This window comes from Prinia subflava, chromosome 1 (assembly GCF_021018805.1).
Source record: "Prinia subflava isolate CZ2003 ecotype Zambia chromosome 1, Cam_Psub_1.2, whole genome shotgun sequence".
In the NCBI taxonomy this organism is placed as follows: domain Eukaryota; kingdom Metazoa; phylum Chordata; class Aves; order Passeriformes; family Cisticolidae; genus Prinia; species Prinia subflava.
Genome location: NC_086247.1, coordinates 128491898 through 128511838, shown reverse-complemented (window position 1 = coordinate 128511838; position 19941 = coordinate 128491898). Strand labels below are relative to the sequence as shown.

General features: G+C 36.2%; 1 protein-coding gene across 1 annotated transcript in view; it reads right to left on the bottom strand.

Annotated features, from left to right (window-relative positions):
• COL28A1 (collagen type XXVIII alpha 1 chain) overlaps positions 1-19941 on the bottom strand; it is a 65824-nt gene that overhangs the window by 19559 nt on the left and 26324 nt on the right. Inside the window, exons 12-24 of the mRNA XM_063391833.1 lie at positions 18838-18906; positions 17549-17617; positions 16544-16612; positions 15698-15766; positions 15099-15167; positions 13707-13775; positions 12667-12738; positions 10729-10797; positions 10087-10158; positions 9402-9470; positions 6604-6672; positions 3205-3276; positions 1558-1626 (exon numbers count right to left, since the gene is read on the bottom strand). Of these exons, the coding sequence (XP_063247903.1) occupies positions 1558-1626; positions 3205-3276; positions 6604-6672; positions 9402-9470; positions 10087-10158; positions 10729-10797; positions 12667-12738; positions 13707-13775; positions 15099-15167; positions 15698-15766; positions 16544-16612; positions 17549-17617; positions 18838-18906 (906 nt within the window). The remainder of the gene's footprint in view (positions 1-1557; positions 1627-3204; positions 3277-6603; positions 6673-9401; positions 9471-10086; positions 10159-10728; positions 10798-12666; positions 12739-13706; positions 13776-15098; positions 15168-15697; positions 15767-16543; positions 16613-17548; positions 17618-18837; positions 18907-19941) is intronic.

Here is a 19941-nt window from a genome sequence, read left to right as displayed (position 1 = left end):
GATCTGAGCTGGAATTGTCAGGAAACACAAGAATAGTGAGAACTATTTATCAGTTTGGCTTTGCCTAAAATAAGGATAAGAGAATCTATCCCTAGATATTCCATTGTAATATTAGTAAAATTAAATAAAATGAAATTATTAGAACCTCACATCCTGGTTTTGGCTGTTTCACCTTGGCTTAGTCAAATCTGGCCTTTTGCCAAATTTATTATTAATTGATAATTTCCACTAACACAATACATATCATATCCCCTCACAAAAAGATGCTACCAATAAACTCCCTTTACTAGCACCATGAATATAACTCACTCCACACAATCTTGAAGAATGGTGATAGTTTTATGCTGTTCATGAGTGGAGAAAGGACCAACAAACAAGGATTTGATGTCTTTGTAAAGGCATATGAACAACTCTCAACTGGCAATGATGTTTTACTTAGAGCCAAAAGTGGAAACTCTTATACTACAGAACCATAGAATCACGAAGGCTGGAAGAGAATTTTAAGTTCATCTGGTCTGAACGTCAACCTTTAGTTCTTGCATTACTTGATGTGAAATGCTTTGTATTGATAGGCAGCAATTCAGAATAGAAGCATAGAGCCTGGTTTCCCATATCTCAATACCATTGGGACCATTCCACAGTAATTCTAAAACAAGTCATTCTAAGAATGACTGTCCTTCAATTTTTCCTTTATTGTGGATGTTTTTGAGAGGTTATTGCAGTTTATTTTAAATGTGAATTCTCCTGTTCGGAGAACTGAAGCTGAAAGTTCTTTCTTTTTGGGAAAGGACTTGTTTGGGCAATATTTCTTTTGCTTCCTCCTGCAACAGGCCTGTTTCTTATTTGACATATGCAATGGGGAAATCATTAATAAAACCACTCTGTGATATTTTAAACTAATTGGCTGTATGATTCTAGTCTTAAGTCTCTATTTCTGACTTTTTAGAACATAACAATTACTATGTGATTTTTTAGGTGAGCTACATACTGCTTATAGTTTCATAAGACTTTAGCTATACTGTGTTTTATGAAAAACCTTGGAAGTTTTTCAGTGTTGTACTTCTAATTCCTTTATCAGTTTTTTTGTTTGTTCGGGTTTTTTGTCAGTTTTGCCTCTAGACAAATACTACTTTTAGATAAAGGTTTATACTCTTCTCTTAGGAATCCAACTTAAAAGGTATCTCAGTTGTTCCATGCAAGCCTTAACTCAATTTTCGGCATCATCGCCCACACTTCTGCCAGAGAAAGGAAGGGCATAATTATTAGGCAATACTGTGATTGTGTTGGATCCTGACTTCCACCAGCATCTAGAAACATCCTGGGCTTTGGATGCATGGAAAACCTGCAGATTTGCATCCAGTCTGAGGATAAAGTGAGAACTAGTTTCTGTCACATCAGAAAAATCTATCACAAGCTTCTCTCCTAAACAGAAATGAAAAGTGGGAGATGAAAATGCAAAATTTTGTCATATGTTTGTCATTCTTATCCAATGCATTTTTTGGAAGATGTCTACCTTGTTTACAAGTCAGGTGTATTGGTCTACTATTAGACAAATACCTTTGGTCCAGCATCTCCCACACCTTTTGGTCCTTCAGGTCCTTCAGGTCCTGCTTGTCCTGGAGGTCCCTGGTACAGCAGAGGAATAAGGCATGTCAGTAGTTGTCCTAAGGTACTTGTGTTCTTCAACAAGGAAGGGAATTTCTTCACGTTTCTGATATGTACTGAGCAACAGCCATCCTCAGTCCCACGTGGAAACCTAAAAAGACTCAGATTGGTGGAAAAAAGTACAATTCTTGACTTAAGAACACTGCTGTCAGCTCAGAGAAAACAGTGAGAAAGCAGACACTGCTCCATGATCCATATGCTGCAAGCATTAGGCAACTGAAATACCAGAGTTAACCCATCTTAATGTAGGGGTTAGGTGACCCTAACACACTTGTGTGTATTTGTGTTTGGTAGTTGGCTCTCCTGAACTCCCTGCTCAATTCATCTGCCCCTACAGCTGCCTTTCATACTGTTGGAGGCATTCCCAGGCTTCCTTTCAGCATTCTTAGGGCAGATGGCTTTGACCCATCCTGCTACCTACTCAGCCACATAAATCTTGTCATGACACATCTGACAGTGCTTTATTAAGTTGGTCTTTCCAGCTCCTGACACATGGAATGGCAGGGGAAAGATGTTACTATGAGACAGCACAACAGAACCTTTGCACATTACACAACATGAAATGTGTCAGGTACGTGGCATTACACCAGGAATTCTGAGTGCATGCCTTATGTAATAATTCCAATCGCAAAGGATCTTCTCAGCATCAGTTTGAATTTTAGAAAATTGGAGCTGAGTAGGAATTTGGAAGCTCTCATGTCCCACCTCAGTGCATTTGGGAGTGCTTGCAGGGTTGTAGTATGAAATAAAGCTGGATTAGACCCATAAAGCAAATAGTGCTAGTGGAAGTTTGACATGTGGTCGTTGAAGGACAGCAACAGTAATTCCATTTTCTAGTGCAAAAGAGAGAGGCTGGTCAAACATGCCTGTGGGGTTTGGGGTGACTGAAATTTAGGATGATATGTCCTTGTAATGGAATGTGCCTGCTGGAACCCTTGGGTATTGATTCCCTCTGAAACCAAACATCAGAAAAGCAAGAGGTGGAAAATCTTCAAATAAGAGGATTTAACTGTCCATATGAAAAACAGCTGAAAATCCACGGAACTGAAACTGCAAAATTTGGCCAAGCAGATGGTATTAGAAATCTTGTTCAGAGAAGAGTAAAGAAAAGGGAGGGAGAAAAAATAATTCAAAGCAGTGATTATTTTTAAACAGATGTGAACAGCCATAAAGATTTTTATGGAATTACATGGCATCCCTTTTATGACAATCAAATGAGAACCATTTATATCCAGTTCCCACTGCTTGTACAACTGGTGCTATATCTAGGAAAGGGCTTCAAAAAAATCCATGAACCATTTAAATTAGCTAAAGGATCATTAACTGCCCTTAGTTAAGTAACTAGATCTAAGGAACTAAATATTACGTTATCACACAGTAATTTTTGGTGCTGGTGGTGTGTTTGGTTTAGGGTTTTTTTTCTTTTTTTTTTTCTTTTTGTTTTGTTTGTATTATTTTGGTGTTTGGGTTTTTTTGTTGTTTTGTTTTTGTTTGTTTGTTTTTGTTGAAGACAAAGTACAGAATTAAAATTGTACTTACAGCTTCACCTTTGCCACCTTTGTCACCTTTTGCTCCATGGGGTCCAGGTGGTCCAGGTGGTCCTCGCTCCCCCTAAACACAAAATAGAAAGTCAGAAATCATGCCACTACCTGGACTGTCACAGTGCAAAGAATATTAACAAATATGTAAGGAAGCTCTTTAAAATCTTTTTGGAAATATAGAATAGCAATTACCAGCTCTTGATATTCATTCACAAAGTTCAGGAATTCCTGTGCTTTTTAAATTTTAGTTTCAATTGCATCAATTAAGATTTTAGAAGAATAAGAATTCCTATTAGGAAATTGTTAATTTCTGGATTTGTAGCTCCAGAGAGAAATCTTCAGAGCATTGACCTTATATTCAGCCCATATAAAGTTAAATTTATTTTCAAAACCAAACTCTTTATCAGTTTGAGGGGAAGTTTGAGCAATGAGAACTGAATTCAGAACACTGAAACATGATATGCCAGCCTCAAGTTATATGTTGCAGATTTTGCCCTTCCAGGTAATCACATTGGTTCTCTCATACAGCAAAGCAAAACTTCATTCTGCAAGGGAAAGTAGGAAAAGAAAGAAATACAACAGTTATAAGAAAAAGATCATCCCAAAATGCTCTCTTATCAAGGGACAACCACTCCTTCTGTTGACCCTTCCACTGACTCCCAATAAACCTTTGTGCATCTGCAAAACCTCAGTGCTCCCTTTCATGGCCAGATGAGAAGCAAATAGCAAACTTTTCCTCTTCCCTCACTTCAATGAGAGTTTTCCTGACATTTTATGAGAAAATTAACTGAGCTTGCAACAGACTGTTCTCAGAACCCAGAAAGAGAACATACTGCTTCGAGGCATCTCTCAGGGTATGCTGTTGGTCTGTACTGTGGATGCTCACATGACAGCACTGGCAATGGGAAATCCTCCTTCAAATGTGTAGGTCACACACCCACCTCCCTCCCAAGCATGGTGTGGATATTATGGCTGTACAGAGAGAACTGCATGCCCTTCACTCTGTCCCACAGAAACAAGAAATGTTAATACACTATACAAGAGTGTTGTAGAGTGCTGTCAACAACTCCTTGAGTCTTGTTAATGTACATAGGTATCACATATCCTCAATAATAATCACATACAAATAGACAAATATTTCCCTGTTGACTCCAGCAAAAGGAAATAACAAGGAAAATTAAACTACAAGGGACAGAAAACTGCTCTTTCACTGTGCATTGTGCCTGTAAGTTTCTACAATAATATAACACTTCAAGAAACCAAAAAGAGAGTCCAGTTAGCAGCTCAGATGTCAGCAGCTGGTCTGTCTGTATACAATGTCCATTTATGGAAAACAAATCATCTTGTACTCTAGTTGGATATGCAACTAAAAAAACTTCCAAAATCTCCTGTCCCATGAATGTCTCTACCATAGACACAAATAATCTATTCCTCATCAGCCAATGTAGTCCTATCAGAAAAATGGAAGAGATGCTTTGGGTCTCCTAAAGATATACATCATAGGTTTAGGTTAGCAGATGAATGAAGAAATGAAGAAAGACAAGGTAGACTCAATGTTCTGGTTACGATGAAACCCTGAAATTACTTTAGATCAAATGTGGCTAGAGATGCAAGCATGCCTTATGCCTAAGTAAATTTTATAGTAGGTCATTCCTGTATGAATTGCATCCATTCTTGAATCCAATGGGACAGCGTCACTGAGAGACTTTAAACAGGCCCTGACCACCAGATTCAAACTGCGTCAGCTCTTGAAGATATCTCTTCATGTCTCTTAATTTTCAAATGATGGAATTCTGATTCACCTCTGTAAAAATTTAAACAACCAGCATGCTTCTAGATCATAAATAGCTTTATAATGGAAAGTGAATTTCACCTCTTCCTGATTCTTAATATTCATAGTTCTTAAACTGTGGGTAAAATGAGAAATGTTTTAGAAATGTTTAATAACATTTTTATTTAACAAGAAAGGAAAACATGGATCATGGGTTCATATCTGTTTTTACTTCTAATCTCACTACAGTGAAAAACAGCCAAACAGATGTTTTCATTTAATCCTAGCAGGCCACTAGGTTAACACATTCTGTCCTGTGAGAACTGGGATTTTGTCAAGTATCTGGGTTTGCTATTAGTAGCATAACTATAAATGCTATAAAATCTACTTAGGTCAAATCTACAGCCAAATCTTATATAAGAAACAGTTCCTCAGGCCAGATTATTTTGTTGGGGATTTTTAAACAGTCACAATAGAGATGGCCCAGGAGCAATTCTGTGATTACTGCTTCCCAATTCTGGTGCCTGGAAGAGAAAATCACAGTGACTCATTCTAAGTGAGTGCACTGGTAAGAAAGCAAATGTCCCTGATGCCACAGATAGTCTGCTAAATGAATTAATCTGCTTTTCCAGTTTTTCCAGGGCAGGGTCTAAAGTAGTTTTACAAAGCAGTAACATAAAGACAGTTGCTTCTACAGTTGCTTTCAAAACAACAACAAAAATGTATATAAACATAAATCTTGCATACATGGTCATTATAAAGAAAGTAAAACAGCTGTCATAATCAAAACCTAATTGATTAAGGATATAACTGGACAATTAAGTCATGTTCATCACTTCTTTTTTTAAGAATAATAGAGTGAAGTAATTTCTAGATTATAGAAAAAGAAAATTTAGAGTTTTCAAAAATCAGAAATAAAAGTTAGTGAATGGTTCAATGTGCTATTCAGCATCCTCTGGTAAGGGTACTGGTAGAACTGTGTCAAGCCAGGAGTAAACACCATTACTGGTATTCCCAAAATGCTATCATGCAAACGATATTGAATTAAGTAGCTATGTTTTGAGCTACATTGTGTTAGGTAGGCATAAACTAATTGGTTTCTGAATTTGGGTCTATTGTCTATATTTCCACAAAGTGAAGTGATGGAATTGAGTGGAATATTTTATGTGCAGACATAAAAAGTGGAAAGAAAAAAAATGTTTCTGAGGAAGGTTCCCAATTTCAGTCTGGAAAGGAGCTCATAAGAATGGTATCTTTCTCTGAAATACTCTCTTATCAGAAGCAGCAGAAGTCTTAAAGAAAGTTGCTACCCAGATCACAAGCGACAGAACTACAATATGATATAAAGTGTGTTAGAGGGGAGCAGATGAGTCTTCCTAATGAAGACTTCCTATGGGAAGTTTGCAGGGTGAGATACACTGGACTAGTTATTTATACAATTTTGTATTTCTTCCTTGTAAAGATAATAACTTCTTTTTAAAAATAGACATAACCTGGAATGATGGAAAAGTTGAAGAATTGGTGAATTCCTTTACTTAAAGGCTCAAGTGGTGTCTATATTTTCACCTGAGCTTTGCATATATCTCACGCTTATTTACTTTCTATCTTTTGTCTGAAAACTCATACCGTTGGTCCCATTATTGACTCTCCAGGAAGTCCATCTTGTCCTGGTGATCCCTTGTATCCTGGATCCCCCTATCCAAAAAGAAACAAATTCAGAATGATATTAACTATATTCAGTTTTAACTTTGAAATTTTACAGAACAGAACAAGTATTCAGTTCTTTCGTACAGTGACAATTTTTGAGCTAGGTAACATGAAATCAGTATTTCTAGGGGAAGATTTTACTACCTAGATTCTGACCTCTCTTACACTTCTGCTTCTCCCCAGCTGTGTAAAAGAGTTTGCTCTACCTTGACAAATAACTTGATGGCTTTAGTTTTCAGATGAAGGTTGAATGTCATAATTCACTTTGGGAGGCAAGATGCACCTGTGGCTCCTGCCCGCTTTTGCCCACTAACAGGCTGCATAAACTTGCTTCTGCCAGAGCACATAGAGAACAGCAAGGAAATTCAAAGTGCTGAGACAGAGTACATATAGAAAGCCTGTAGATGTAATGGCACCACAAGTGTCACAGTCAGAAGTCTCAGGGAGAACCTCGAGTTTTCTGTAAATATCACACAGCACAACTCTTTGGTAACAGCTCTGTCAGTGGCTTTCCTGGAAAGCGATCAGGCTTAGAATTCATGTTCCTTATGTTAACCCTTCCCAGAGCAACATTTGGCCCCTTCTAATGTTTAAACTCTGGCAACAGATGTTTCACTTTCATTAAGGAACTTACAAAGAAAACCTAAATTTGCAATGAAACATTTGCAGTTTCTCAGTAAGAAGGACATGCTGTATTTCAGGAAACAATCAGGGAATGCAATTAAATGCTCTATCAAAACCATGGAGCCATAGCATGTAACCATGACAATGAAGTATTAGAAAAACCAGCTTTCTAATGTTACTGTCCCCATATTAGTAACAGCATAATGATTGTTAAATGAAATAAAACTCTAGTCCCCAAACGTGGGTGTAGCTTAAAATAAATGAACTCCCAGTGGACACAACCATGGCTGCCCAGGAGTTAGGACCTCTAGCAATCACCCATGACCATCTCAGATACTTAGAGATGTCCCAAAAAGACCTCAGACTCACAGACTTAACTCCAAGCTTTGGGAAACATTCTCTGCATTAGAAATGGATCATGTCTGTCCTCTCAGCTGCAGACACCAGGAGGTTTTAGGAACAAAATTAGTAGTTAGCATTGTACTTTCCATAGCCCATAGAGAAAACAGACCTGTGTAGCCTGTTACCTTATTGATCAACTGTCCAAAACATAGTAGATACTTGTTTAAACAAAGAAGTTATGATGGAGCTGAAGAGAGAAAGTTTTGTGTATTTTCTAAAAATCAACTTGCATTTTATAATTACCTCAAATACATGGGGTTTTTTCATCAACTACTGCCCATATAAGCTTTGCTCTAAAATTTAGTAAAGAATTTCAGAAGACTCCTACAGATTCATTGGATTTTGGATAATGGCCCATCTGCTATGAAAGTTGTATAAACTGTACTGAACAGAACAAAATCATAGTTAAAAAGGCAAGGAAGTCTACAAAGTTATTTTTCAGCATGAATTTATTAATGAACAATCTTGACTCCCTTACTTGTCTGTGTAAAAATGTCACAATAACTAGAAACACATGAAGAAGGGAGAGTAATTTAATTTAAACCTGTTTTCATATAAGTTGTGTCTTTTAGCATGTCACCTGTATTCTCCTTATATAAAGTTTGTCATGTTATTATGGTTTGAAACCAGTATAAGGGATATGAACACCTCACAATCTTCTTTTTTCCTTCTATGTGGTTATATTTTTACTCCAGCTATACCCTGAGCATTTTGCATTTTTGTATTTTCTTTCTCCTCCATGCACAAGCACGTCCAAAACACACCATATCCCTCTGTGACGTCCTATTTCCAGACTGATAAGTACATGTATATGTAATATCCTCCTGTATATGTGGGGTGGGGGACATATATTTTTAAGGAAGAAGAAAAATGGGGATAACATTGCTTCAGAATGATATGATACACATTAGTGATTCCCTCACTCTAATAACTAACACCAAAGGTGAAAAGTCAATTAAAGTTGAAGTTATATGACATATTATAACAAGACTAATTTAAGTAACAAGAGTACTTTATTATTTAAATAGCACTGAATTTTCAAATATTTTTAAAACCTTCAAAGTTAGCTTTATTTTTGCTGAATTCTCCTATTTCATCAGCAGGACAAGTCCCAGTTATTTCTACATTTTTCCTGTGGAGAAAATGAGGTGGATGTGGCCTTAGCTATCTCATATATGACATTTCATCTCAAGTAGCACCTACAGGCCAGCTGTTCACTTGGAAGTGACATACAAACACTCAAAAAAAAAAATCAGCATATAACACCCTAGAACTACACATAAACATATTCTTGCAGGGGTTTAATGTCATATTTTAAGAAGCAAAAGGCATAGCAAATCTGGAAAAAGAACCAACTTCAAACTGATTAATTTCACAGGAGGGACCAAACCAAAACAGAAATCTAATGAGTTGTGGTGGGTTTTTTTCTTTTTCTTTTTTTTTTTTTTTTAAACAAATGGCTTCAGGAGGAAGTAACTATGTACCAAGTTCAGCATGCTATTAAAGGGCCTGCCCTCCAACACTGTCTGTTGACACTGTTTTTAGTCCTTAGTTCTGAAATTCAGTATTTTTGTTCCTACAACAAGGAATTTTAAGTTCTTTAAATCAGATTCTTTTAATTTTGACAGAAATGTACATAAGAAATTTCCAGTCTCTGGTTTCTAGGAAATATGTGTCAGGCAGATAATCACCTTTGGTCCAGGAGGTCCCGAAATAGATGATCCAGCTACACCAGGGAGTCCTCTCTCTCCAGGATCACCCTGTTACAAAATGCCATAATGTAGACTTAAACAGACAGTTTGCCTTTCTGAACTAAAAATATGTACAATATAGATCAACTTGCACAACAAGCAATACTGTAAAAATACTTAGATCAACATATTGTTCTTATGAAAGCTGGTTCAAGTTTCATGTTTTAAATAACTTTTGGTTGAACTGTGTACTTGACTTTTTTAGATTTAAATAATTTTTTGTGTCTGGTTTATAATGCAATGGAATAACAAGAACATTTAAATTATTTCAAATTCCTTATAATTCATTCAGAGCAACACTTACAAAATATTATAACAGAAAGTTAATGATTCAAAGTAACAATTTTAAAAATACTCATGTTAGAATCACTTGGAGAACTTTAGTTTAGCTTATCTGTTATGCTCATGCATAACTATAACATATGTAATTATATCTTTAAGTATTTTTTTTCTCCTTGAGACTTCTGGGTCATTTAGGACAGCTGATAGAAATATTTCTGATTTCCCTTTATTCTGTTAAGTCTCTAAGCATCAGATGCTTGAGAAATGTTTAAACTGCATAAAATCAATAGATTTTTTTAAATAAAATACAAACAGAAGGACTACCATGGATGAGCAAGCTTACTTTTGGTCCAGCTTCGCCTTTTAGTCCTTTAGGACCTATTGATCCTTTGGATCCTTTGTCTCCAGGGTCACCCTGATGAAAACAAACTTTTTTTTTTTTTTTTCAAACATAGCAAATATTCATTCCCAGCTGCAGCTACACAAATAAACAAAATCACAACAACAATTATTAACCCATAATTAGAGAGATGTTTAGATGCTCCACTCCAACTGAAATCCTGCTCATTTCTAGAATGTGCACCAAATGTCCTAAATTATACAAAATTGGAGATAAAAGTTGTCTGTCTACTAATACATCTTTCCAGGCTTTTAATTTCATATTAAGATATCTAACTATTCTCCTAATTACTCTTAGCTTCTCTCTCTTTATCATCATACTGAGCTAATCTGTCACCTTTGAATTTCAATGAAAATTTTGTGCTGAATTTTTAGGAAATCTCCACTGTCCTATTAACTTCAGGCTCTGTTTTGAATCTGATTTTGCTGCATTTGTTCAGGCTACAGAATTCTCTCCCTTAAATCCTTTTAAATCACCAGCTAAAATAGAATTGAGACTTACGATATAATGAATCAAATAGTAGGTCAGAATCCAAACTCTTATAAAAGTCTGTAGAATTTCCCCAGTCTGCATGTCAAGGCATACCTTCTGACCTACGTCTCCTTTTCCAGGGGGTCCTTCTGGGCCTCTTGCACCTTGATCTCCCCTTTCGCCCTAAAAGAGATTAAATTATTAATTATTTTTCTTGTAGTTAATTTTATTGATAGGCTTATGAGAAACAATGCTTGCATAAAAACTTTCCCCAAAAATGTCAGTAAATATCTGGTTAATTTTTTTCCTAAAAAAAAAAAAAAAAGCATTCTGTCTCTTAAAGCCCTTGCAATCTCCTGCATTCATATTCCTTATTTTCACAGACATTTGTAATAGTGCCATTTGTAACTGCATCAATCTTTTGCAGGAAGGATTCCATTCCATATACTTATAAGAGGAAGATAAATGCTTGCAAAGTTATCAGAAAATGTCTTGATGAACCAATTCTGAGAAGTAATTTTAGACAAGTCTGTAGCCAATGGCCAATCCAGACTGAAAATATTTGCCAGGAACATTACATTAAATAACTCACAAATAGCCCACACAAAAACACTCTATCAAGGAACATTGCCTACAAAATATTTATGCATAATACAAGTCAGATTAGTGTATCAGGAGATCTCTAAGTAATTTAGAGAGTGAAAGGTAGATTAAAATGAGGTTAAAATCCATTTCTGATTTGAACTGTTGATGAAAATGATATTACAGAGCCTGTTGTTGACAGGCATCAGTCTGAATCCCACTTTGGTGAGACATTGTCACACCTGCAAATAGCTGCTGTAATATCCCTGTGTTACTACTCCCTGCAGGCATCCAGCTGATCTTTGCCCTGCCCTGAATACCCAGGGTAGCTGCTCAGTACTACTATTTTTACCTTCAGTGGGTTACAACAGGGAAGGTGACAGCACAGAATTAATCATCAGAGTAATGGCAATATGCAAGAGAAAAAAACCAAAAACCCAGAATAACCATCTGTAACTTCAACTCAACATTTACTCTATTCTGATGCACTTCTGATGCAATGGAACCTTACATTTTGAGCAGTGGATGATATAAGTGTTAAAAATATAACTAAGTAGCAAAAGAAATGTTACATATTTCCTCACAGTGGAAGGCTTACTGCTTCAGGCTGGAGCTTGTCCAACTGGTATTTGCATTTTTAAGTGACAAAAATGTGAAGTTGCATTCTTAACAGATATTTATTACAGCTATTCAAACATTTTCTGATTTAAAGCCCACAGTCAAAAATGCTGATTTGCTTACTTCAAATTATGTTTAGTTTATCAATTCTACATGTCAGGCAGCTGCTACTCCCATATAAGAGCTGCACAGTAGTGGTCTGGAGGCACCTGGGTTCTCAGCAGCAGTTAAAAATCATACAAAGCACTGACTTTTGCTTACTCAGCAGCTCATTCATTTTGGAAAGAGTACAATTAAAAGCTTTCATTTAATTTGCTCCAAATTTACTCTTTTGGTCTCTCTGCTTTGCACCTCTCTAAATTACTGTATACCATTTTGAATTTATCCTTCTTTTTCCAAATGGGCAGAGTTTCTCCTAGATCCTTGAGTTTCCCCTAAAACAAACAGCGCTGGGTTCAGCTGTTTGTGTGTGTTCCTGTCGCACACTGACAGGTTTCAGCCACAGCTCAGCACCCTGTGAGATGCCCTAAGTGACACTGATGGAGCGTTACCTCTCAGGGTCAGGAAAGACCCAAACAGGCTGCGAGGAACAGGCTGAAGACACGAGCTGTGTGCTCTCCAAGAAGATTGGGAAATTCAGCTGTAGCCAATTGCCCACAAAAGGCACGGCTGCTTGCCTGCAGCTCAGCTGCTCATTCAGATGGGAACCACTGAGTAGAGGTTGTCGGACACATCTCACCCAGTCCCTTATCCCTGGTAACTCCTTACCACTGCAAACCTGCAAATAATCTGTTCCTTCCTTCATCACCAATTTTGTACACCTTTTACATGTGGTAAAACATATTTCCTTACCTTTTTCCCTGTCAACCCCTTCTCTCCCTTCACCCCCTTGTCTCCTGGGAGTCCTGGTAGACCTGCAGCTCCCTTAAAGAAGAAAAAATTGTTACGTCTGCATATTCCAATAAATTGTTTATTCTGTAAAATGGATCCAACAGTTTGTGAAAATATTAATTAAAGATAAACAATACTTTTCCTCAAATAAAGGTTGCTATTTCCAGTAAATATTCTCTAGAGACAGTCATTTTAATACCCATAAAATAAATATTTGAAATTGCTCTCCAAGTTCCCCTTCTGCTTCATAAATCTTGGACTTGTATTATATAAACGTATATTTATTCAGTGAATAAAGCCATGACTGAATTCTGTTCGCTATTCTGTGCACAAGAACAATATTACACGAATGTAATTTACTTGGTAAGTCAAACAACTGGGACTTAAAGGATGGTCAGCCAAAAATGACTGAATGGTGTTACTCACTGCACCCTAACCCCTCACCATTTGTACAATGGTACTACTTTTAACCAAGGCATTACTTTTCATATTTACCATAAAGAGTTGAAAGAATTCACAGGAAGCAATCCTGCCAAGCACTTCTTTCATGACCCAAGAAACAAATCATTAAAAACAAGATGTCTGTGGCACCTTACCTGATTTTGGGAGCCCTACTTAAGTCATTAAAGATATGGTTTACAATCTTCAAAATGGCATCTGAAGCCAAAGTTTAAAGTGTTTAATGTCTCTTCCAACACATAGGCAGTATGACTACCGTTGTCACACAGACAGGATTTTTGTTTCCAATCAGAAAAAACAGGGGGACAGAGTTAGCAACCTTTCTAACAGACCCTGAAAAGACCTCACTAGTTTAGAAAAGATTAGGGGAAAACCTTGTTCCAGTTATGGTAGTGGCAATGTTTTGATGACCATCACTGAAATTCCTTCTTATTTTGACCACAGTTCATTTATACCAAAAAATCTTCTACTTGGTTTATCAGCAATTAGTGGAAGAATTAAAAGACCATGTAAAGGACAGGTAAAAATAAAAGCAGGCTCACTTTAAGTCCTGGTGAGCTAGTTCCTGGAAGTCCTGCTTCTCCTTTTTGTCCACGTTCACCTGGTTCACCCTAGCAACAAAAAGTCTTTAGTTTAACAAGAAACACAATTTTGCTTCATTCACTACTTGCACTATTTAATTAGCTGCTTACACACAGAGGGGGATGTGATGATATTCTACAATTCTATGATCCTAAGTGGTCAAGTTTTCAGACAAGCAGTTTTCAAATGGAAAATTCTGTTTTGTAAAACCCCCTGTAACTTGTAGGGCTGCATCTATTTTATTTAAGCCTGCAGTAGGCAGAAAGTCGAAGTGAATCGCTCCAACTTTCTTCCTTATGCTTTAATGCATTTTATTCTTTAATTTACAGGACTATATCAAAACCTCCTTGGACACTGAATAAAAAAGTGAGTCCAAATAAAGAAAAATCAGAAGCTCTGCTTAAGAGAAAATTTTAGCCTTTCTTCCTGCAGTTTCAAAACAGTTAAAGAGGTAGTAGTTCCATTTTAAAATTTTGCTTCATTGCCTTAAGAGAATTTGCCTATCACATAACATGTTTCACATGTGCCTATTTTTCTCTACTTTAATGTTAAATATTGCTGCTATAACTGCTGCTTACATGCCAAAGCTATACACAGAAGAAAATTACAGGTTCTTTTCCTGCTTTTGCTCCAGTGATTAATATCTTCCTTTCATAAATCAAGGTGACTACTAAGTACACTTCTGATTTACAGTTCATTCCACTTGCTCTTGTTATATTTCAGCAATCCTCCTTTCCTCCTCTGACAGTGCTCATCTGACACTGTAGCACTGGAGGCCTGGGCTCTGACAGCAGTAATTGTTTTCCTCATTTTTGTGTTCCCTTCCTACTTTCCCTCCCTCCGCAGTGCAGGGTCAGCTAAGTACACTTCAGTTCTTTTTCCTCTCCTAGTGTTTTCATCTTTGGTTTTGGTTTTTTCTCACAATGACCACTGAAGGCTGAAGGCCAGGCTGAAGGTGTGGTGGGATTAGCCTGAAGTCTCAAAACCTTCACTGAACTAAAGCTAAACTGTCTGGTAAAATGATTTACTTGAACACAGCATATATGTGGCATCAAACTCATTGGACACAAAGATGTCTGAAAGATTCTCTGTTTATAAATATGTGTTCCTTTAGAACCAGAAGTTCACATTCACAAAGGTTAAGGGCTGATGCTAAGCAGGCAGAAGCTATATGCTCCATCTGGGGAAGATCTTGATAACATGGATGGCTTTCTCTCTAAGATTCAAAGGGAATTGTTATCTCCAGGGAAGTTACATTTTCATCTCATCAAACACACTTTTGAAAAGCCTGGCAAAGGCACTTATTGTTTCATGACAGAGGTGCTTTTAAAACACAATGTCTGAACCATTACCTTCGGTCCTGGCCAACCAGAACCTTGAGAGCCTTTTGCCCCAGCATTTCCTTTTGGGCCCTGCATACCCTACAAAGCAAAATAAATGAGTTTTAGTGCATTACACTCTTCCACATCTGAAAATCACCACATGTCCATCTTTCAGTTAATAACAATTTTATTTCATCTTCATAAGAACTCTTTCCAAGATTAACAGAACCCACAAGATCTTTTGGAATGTTTCAGTTTTTCTTTATCCAACTGCTAAAGACTATGTTCAAGTTTCAAAAGGCTTGACATTCAGAATTGTTAGGTACTTAGCCTTGTAACATTCTTATGTATAATGTATCACCATCAAAGCAATGCCATCTGATTAACCTTCTATGCAAATTGTTATGCAGATTAGATTTACATTTACATTTGCTTGATTCAAAGACCATTCAAATCAGTCAAAATCAGTTGTATTTACAAGCTTTGCTTAAAAAACTAGTTTGATACTTTCAAAAACAAAAAATCGCTATGAGATTTTTAATGTCTTTATATCAAAATCACAGCTCTGATTAAATATAAAATGAAAACAATATGCAAATGTTCATTTTATGTCCAAAATGTAGACTTACCCGGCTTCCTGGATTGCCTATTCCTGGTGGTCCTGGTGGGCCCTGCGGTCCTTCTTGGCCTTGTTCACCCTATGGAAAAAGTATTCTCAAGAGCTAAATTGGAACAGTTCATGCTATCTGGTTAACATATTTAAGCTAAACACAGAGTAGCAATTCTCAAATTGTATTATCTGAAAGTCTGCTATTTCTATTTTAATTAAATGTGTTTGGAATACCTGTAAATCTGTTTATGACAACTGATCTAATAAAAATAATACCCCTTCTTCCCTACAGACTCTATCTTGTTTATAACATCAGATGATCACACCTGTAATTTTATTATTAGAAGGATCAGTAACTCATCTTTACATATTGAGATTAATTTTAAAGATTTTCTTGTACAGACATATACAGTTTCTTGCACAACACTCAGAAGAAAAACTTGGAAGTGTAAACACAGCAGCTATGGAGTATATCAAAAACCTAAAAATATCTGAATGTTCTTTTGCTTGTTCCAGGTCCATTAGATTAGATGACTCAGGGATTTTTACATTTTCATATTTATTAAAAAATTAAAATATTTTAAACAGAATTGTTATGAAAATATTTTAGGAGAAAAAAAGTACATTTCTTCCATCATACTCCCAGCTGCATTGAATACAGTTCCTAGTGCTGTAAATTAACAGGCTCAGCTACTTGTATTGATGAATGCAGCCCATGGAGCTGCACAGAACAGTGTAACATAGCTCCTCAGATCCAGGTAAATCATACCTTTGTTAGCTGTGATATAGTGGAAAAAATTAATCTTAATTTAACTATAAATACAATTAAGTATAGATATAATTAGAAAAATACTCTGTGTCTCACCTTATCACCTTTGACTTGTTCACCTTTCAGTCCACGAGGACCAGGTACACCTACAGAGCCTTTTTCACCCTAGAAATAGATGACAGTTTTGAAACTTATATTTGGGAACTTATAAAGAACACCATCTTACACAAACTGTTCACAATGTGGATAATGAGGAAAAAAGCATTCCTTTACTAACAAACCAGAAAAATAATCAATGAAATTACCAATATTAGAGAAAAGAAAATAAATTGATTACAATTCATAACATACTTCATCTGTATTCATTGTGTTTTTGAACATAGGACTACAAAAGGAGAATATTAAATACCAGGAGGAAGGAAGTTGCATTTTGAAAACATGACAATATGTTCACTTGTTGGAGAGATCAGTTCAGAACTGAGTGCAAGGACATGACTGATGCCTTTTCCATAAAAGGAAGAAAAATGTGCTAAGTAGTTCAAGGCTCTAGAGAATCCTGAATCCAGTAAAACAGAAGGATATATTTTGATGGAAAACCCAGTTATGATTTATTCATAAACCTCTGATTATTTGTACTTATTTTTAAAAAAAGGAAAGCTGACATATATTAACCTAGCAAACACCCTAAATGAGATAACAGTCCACAGAGACTCATACAACCCATCTTTCATTTTCCCAAAATGGTAAGGCAAAATGAAAACAGTTGCTGAATATTTTTTCCAATACAGAACATAAATAGCTTAGTAGTTTATTGGAAGTAAATTTATCTCATTAATGCTAACAAAATAAGTTATCTTTATTAAACACACAAGTAAGAGAATCATTAACTTACTACTGATAGAGGGACTGTACACTTTTTTTGTAATTACCTGGAAAGAGTTTCTGAAATCAGTGGGATATTCAGAGATTCTAGTGATTCAGAAATCCAAGATCCATCATCCAGCATTTTATACCACTGGAATTATCAGTGGCCTTAAATAAATAAGACACTACTGCAAATTTGGTCCACAATGTTAAAGAAAGTAATTTCCATAAAACTACCTTTTTGCCTTGAATGCCCTCTCCTGGCAGACCTCTCTCACCAGGTGAACCAGCAGGGCCAGGTGATCCCTGAAAGACAAAAAAGAAAAAAAAAAGAAAAAAAAAAAGAAAAAAAAAAAAATTCAAACTGTACCAGCAATTCAATTTTTAGTAGAAATTTTGTCTAATTTTCTAGTACAGGATTTTGCAATGCTTATGACACTGGTAAGTGAAAATGCTTCCACAGTACCTAACTGAGCCTAGGCAATTAAAATGAACTGTAGCAACCATCAGTTGGGTCATTTAGCATAGAATAAGCCAATGTTGAATTGATGTGAATTACATAACTAATGTCTAAAGACTGTACTCTTAAAACTCAAATGAATCTGCACATTTATTTTTAAAAGAATTAGTATTACAGTGAAATGTATTCCCTATAATTTCATATAATTTCATGATTTTCATAATAAAAATCATCAGTTTGAACATTTTTTATACATAATGACAGGTTAAATATGCAACACTAGAGAATGTTAATTTTGATTTAAACAAGTACAGAAACAAGTATTCTTCTAACACTTTCTGTCCTCTTGCAAAACTCAGCTAATTTTCAATTTTTAAAGCTACTAAGTATTTTTAAAGGATGATCTTGATTAAACAAAAAATTCTCATGTATTTTTGTGAGAAAAATAGTCTTTCACAAGCACAAAGTAACTTTAAAAAATACTATTAGAATTAATCTACAGAATTAATCCATCTATATTTGTGGCTTCATATACACAAGAAAACCATACATTTTATACATTTCAGGAAGAAAAAGCAGCCAGTGAGTATTAAATCAAGAGCTTGCCAAAATTCTGTAATTCAGAAAATAAAGATATAAGTAAAAGCATGTAATTTGGGTCCTCGTTCTTGATGTGATCCAAATTACACATAGGAGTTGAGGGACGTTTCATGTCTTTTATTTTCATCTTCTTAAAATGTTATTACACACAATTTTTAATGATTATCATCAGCTCAAACATGTAGCAGTACATATATACATATATATATATATATATATACAGATAGATAGATAGATAGATAGATAATTATTTTCCCAAAACTGATTTGGATGTGGTTTTATTGTCCTGCTTGGACAAGCCACATGCAACTACTGATGTATTGGGCTGGAATAGCTTGTTCTGCTCCAGCCTAGGTACAAGGTGGTTCATGGAATCAGTAGCCAATACAGCTACTGACAATCAGTTACACTCACTAAGACTTATTTTGTTGCATTTCAATTCCCAATGCATAGATCACTGACTTACAGGTAATCCTGGCTCACCAATTCCAGGAAGTCCTGGCAATCCAATTTTGCCTTCTCGACCTTCAGCACCCTTGTGAAAAAGATAATTAGAAAGTTCAGTCCTAATTCAACTTTGTACTTTTGAGACCTTTACATATAGATGATTTTGCATATAGCTGATTTAACGGCATCACCACAAAGGCTCAAAATCTAATGTGCAACTTCTCCTAAAGGGAAAAAAAAACCCCATACATGATGTTTTAGAAACACTTGACAGTATTTTCAATTACTACGTGAAACACTAGATTGCATTCCAGCCCTCAAGACAAAGAGGTAACAGCTTAAAATTGCAATGCCTAAGAGATGACAGGAATGAGGGAGTTAACTCAGACCAAATCCTGCAGTACCAAAGCAGGAATGCTCAGGTATGAGGGATGCTCCCTGTAGCCTCTGTCTAGGTACTGGAATTAAAGCCTGCTTCAGTGGAATATGGGATTGCGTGGGAATTCCAGGAGCTGTATAATTTCTGCATCTTCTACTTACAAGGTGCCGTGATCTTCACAATTTCTCCAGTTTACTGAGGACTGTGTGCTTCCAGGATAAGGGCACAGGGCATTTTTATCTTTTTACAGAGTAGTAAATAGACAGGGGTGACATTTCTTCTACATAAACTATTTTCCCTTCTGGAAGGACCCAGCATTGCTCCTGTTACATGGCAAAATACTGGTTTCTGAGCTCACAAACCCTCTCTGTGTTGTGGGGTCTGCCCCACTGCACAGGAAAGACGCAGGAATTCAAAGAATGTACAAACTAGAGCACTAAAAGCAAAAAAGTATAAGTGTATTAGATGGTAGCATTTTGATTCAAAACATAGGGAAAAGATGTCATAAAGCTACATCAGAGACTTGGCACCAGAACCAGAGTGAGGTCTAGTTCTGCCCAATTTACATTTCTTGTCTGACTCTGAGATGCAGGTCTCTGACAAAACTCTCATAAACTAAGGAGTCATGTTTCCCATGCAGAAGCTTTTGTAATTTTCTGAAAGGAGATCTGGCACGCCAGACATGACTTTTCCAAGGCTGGATTCCACCTTCTAGTCTTTTGCAATAAAATGAGATGGAGAAAT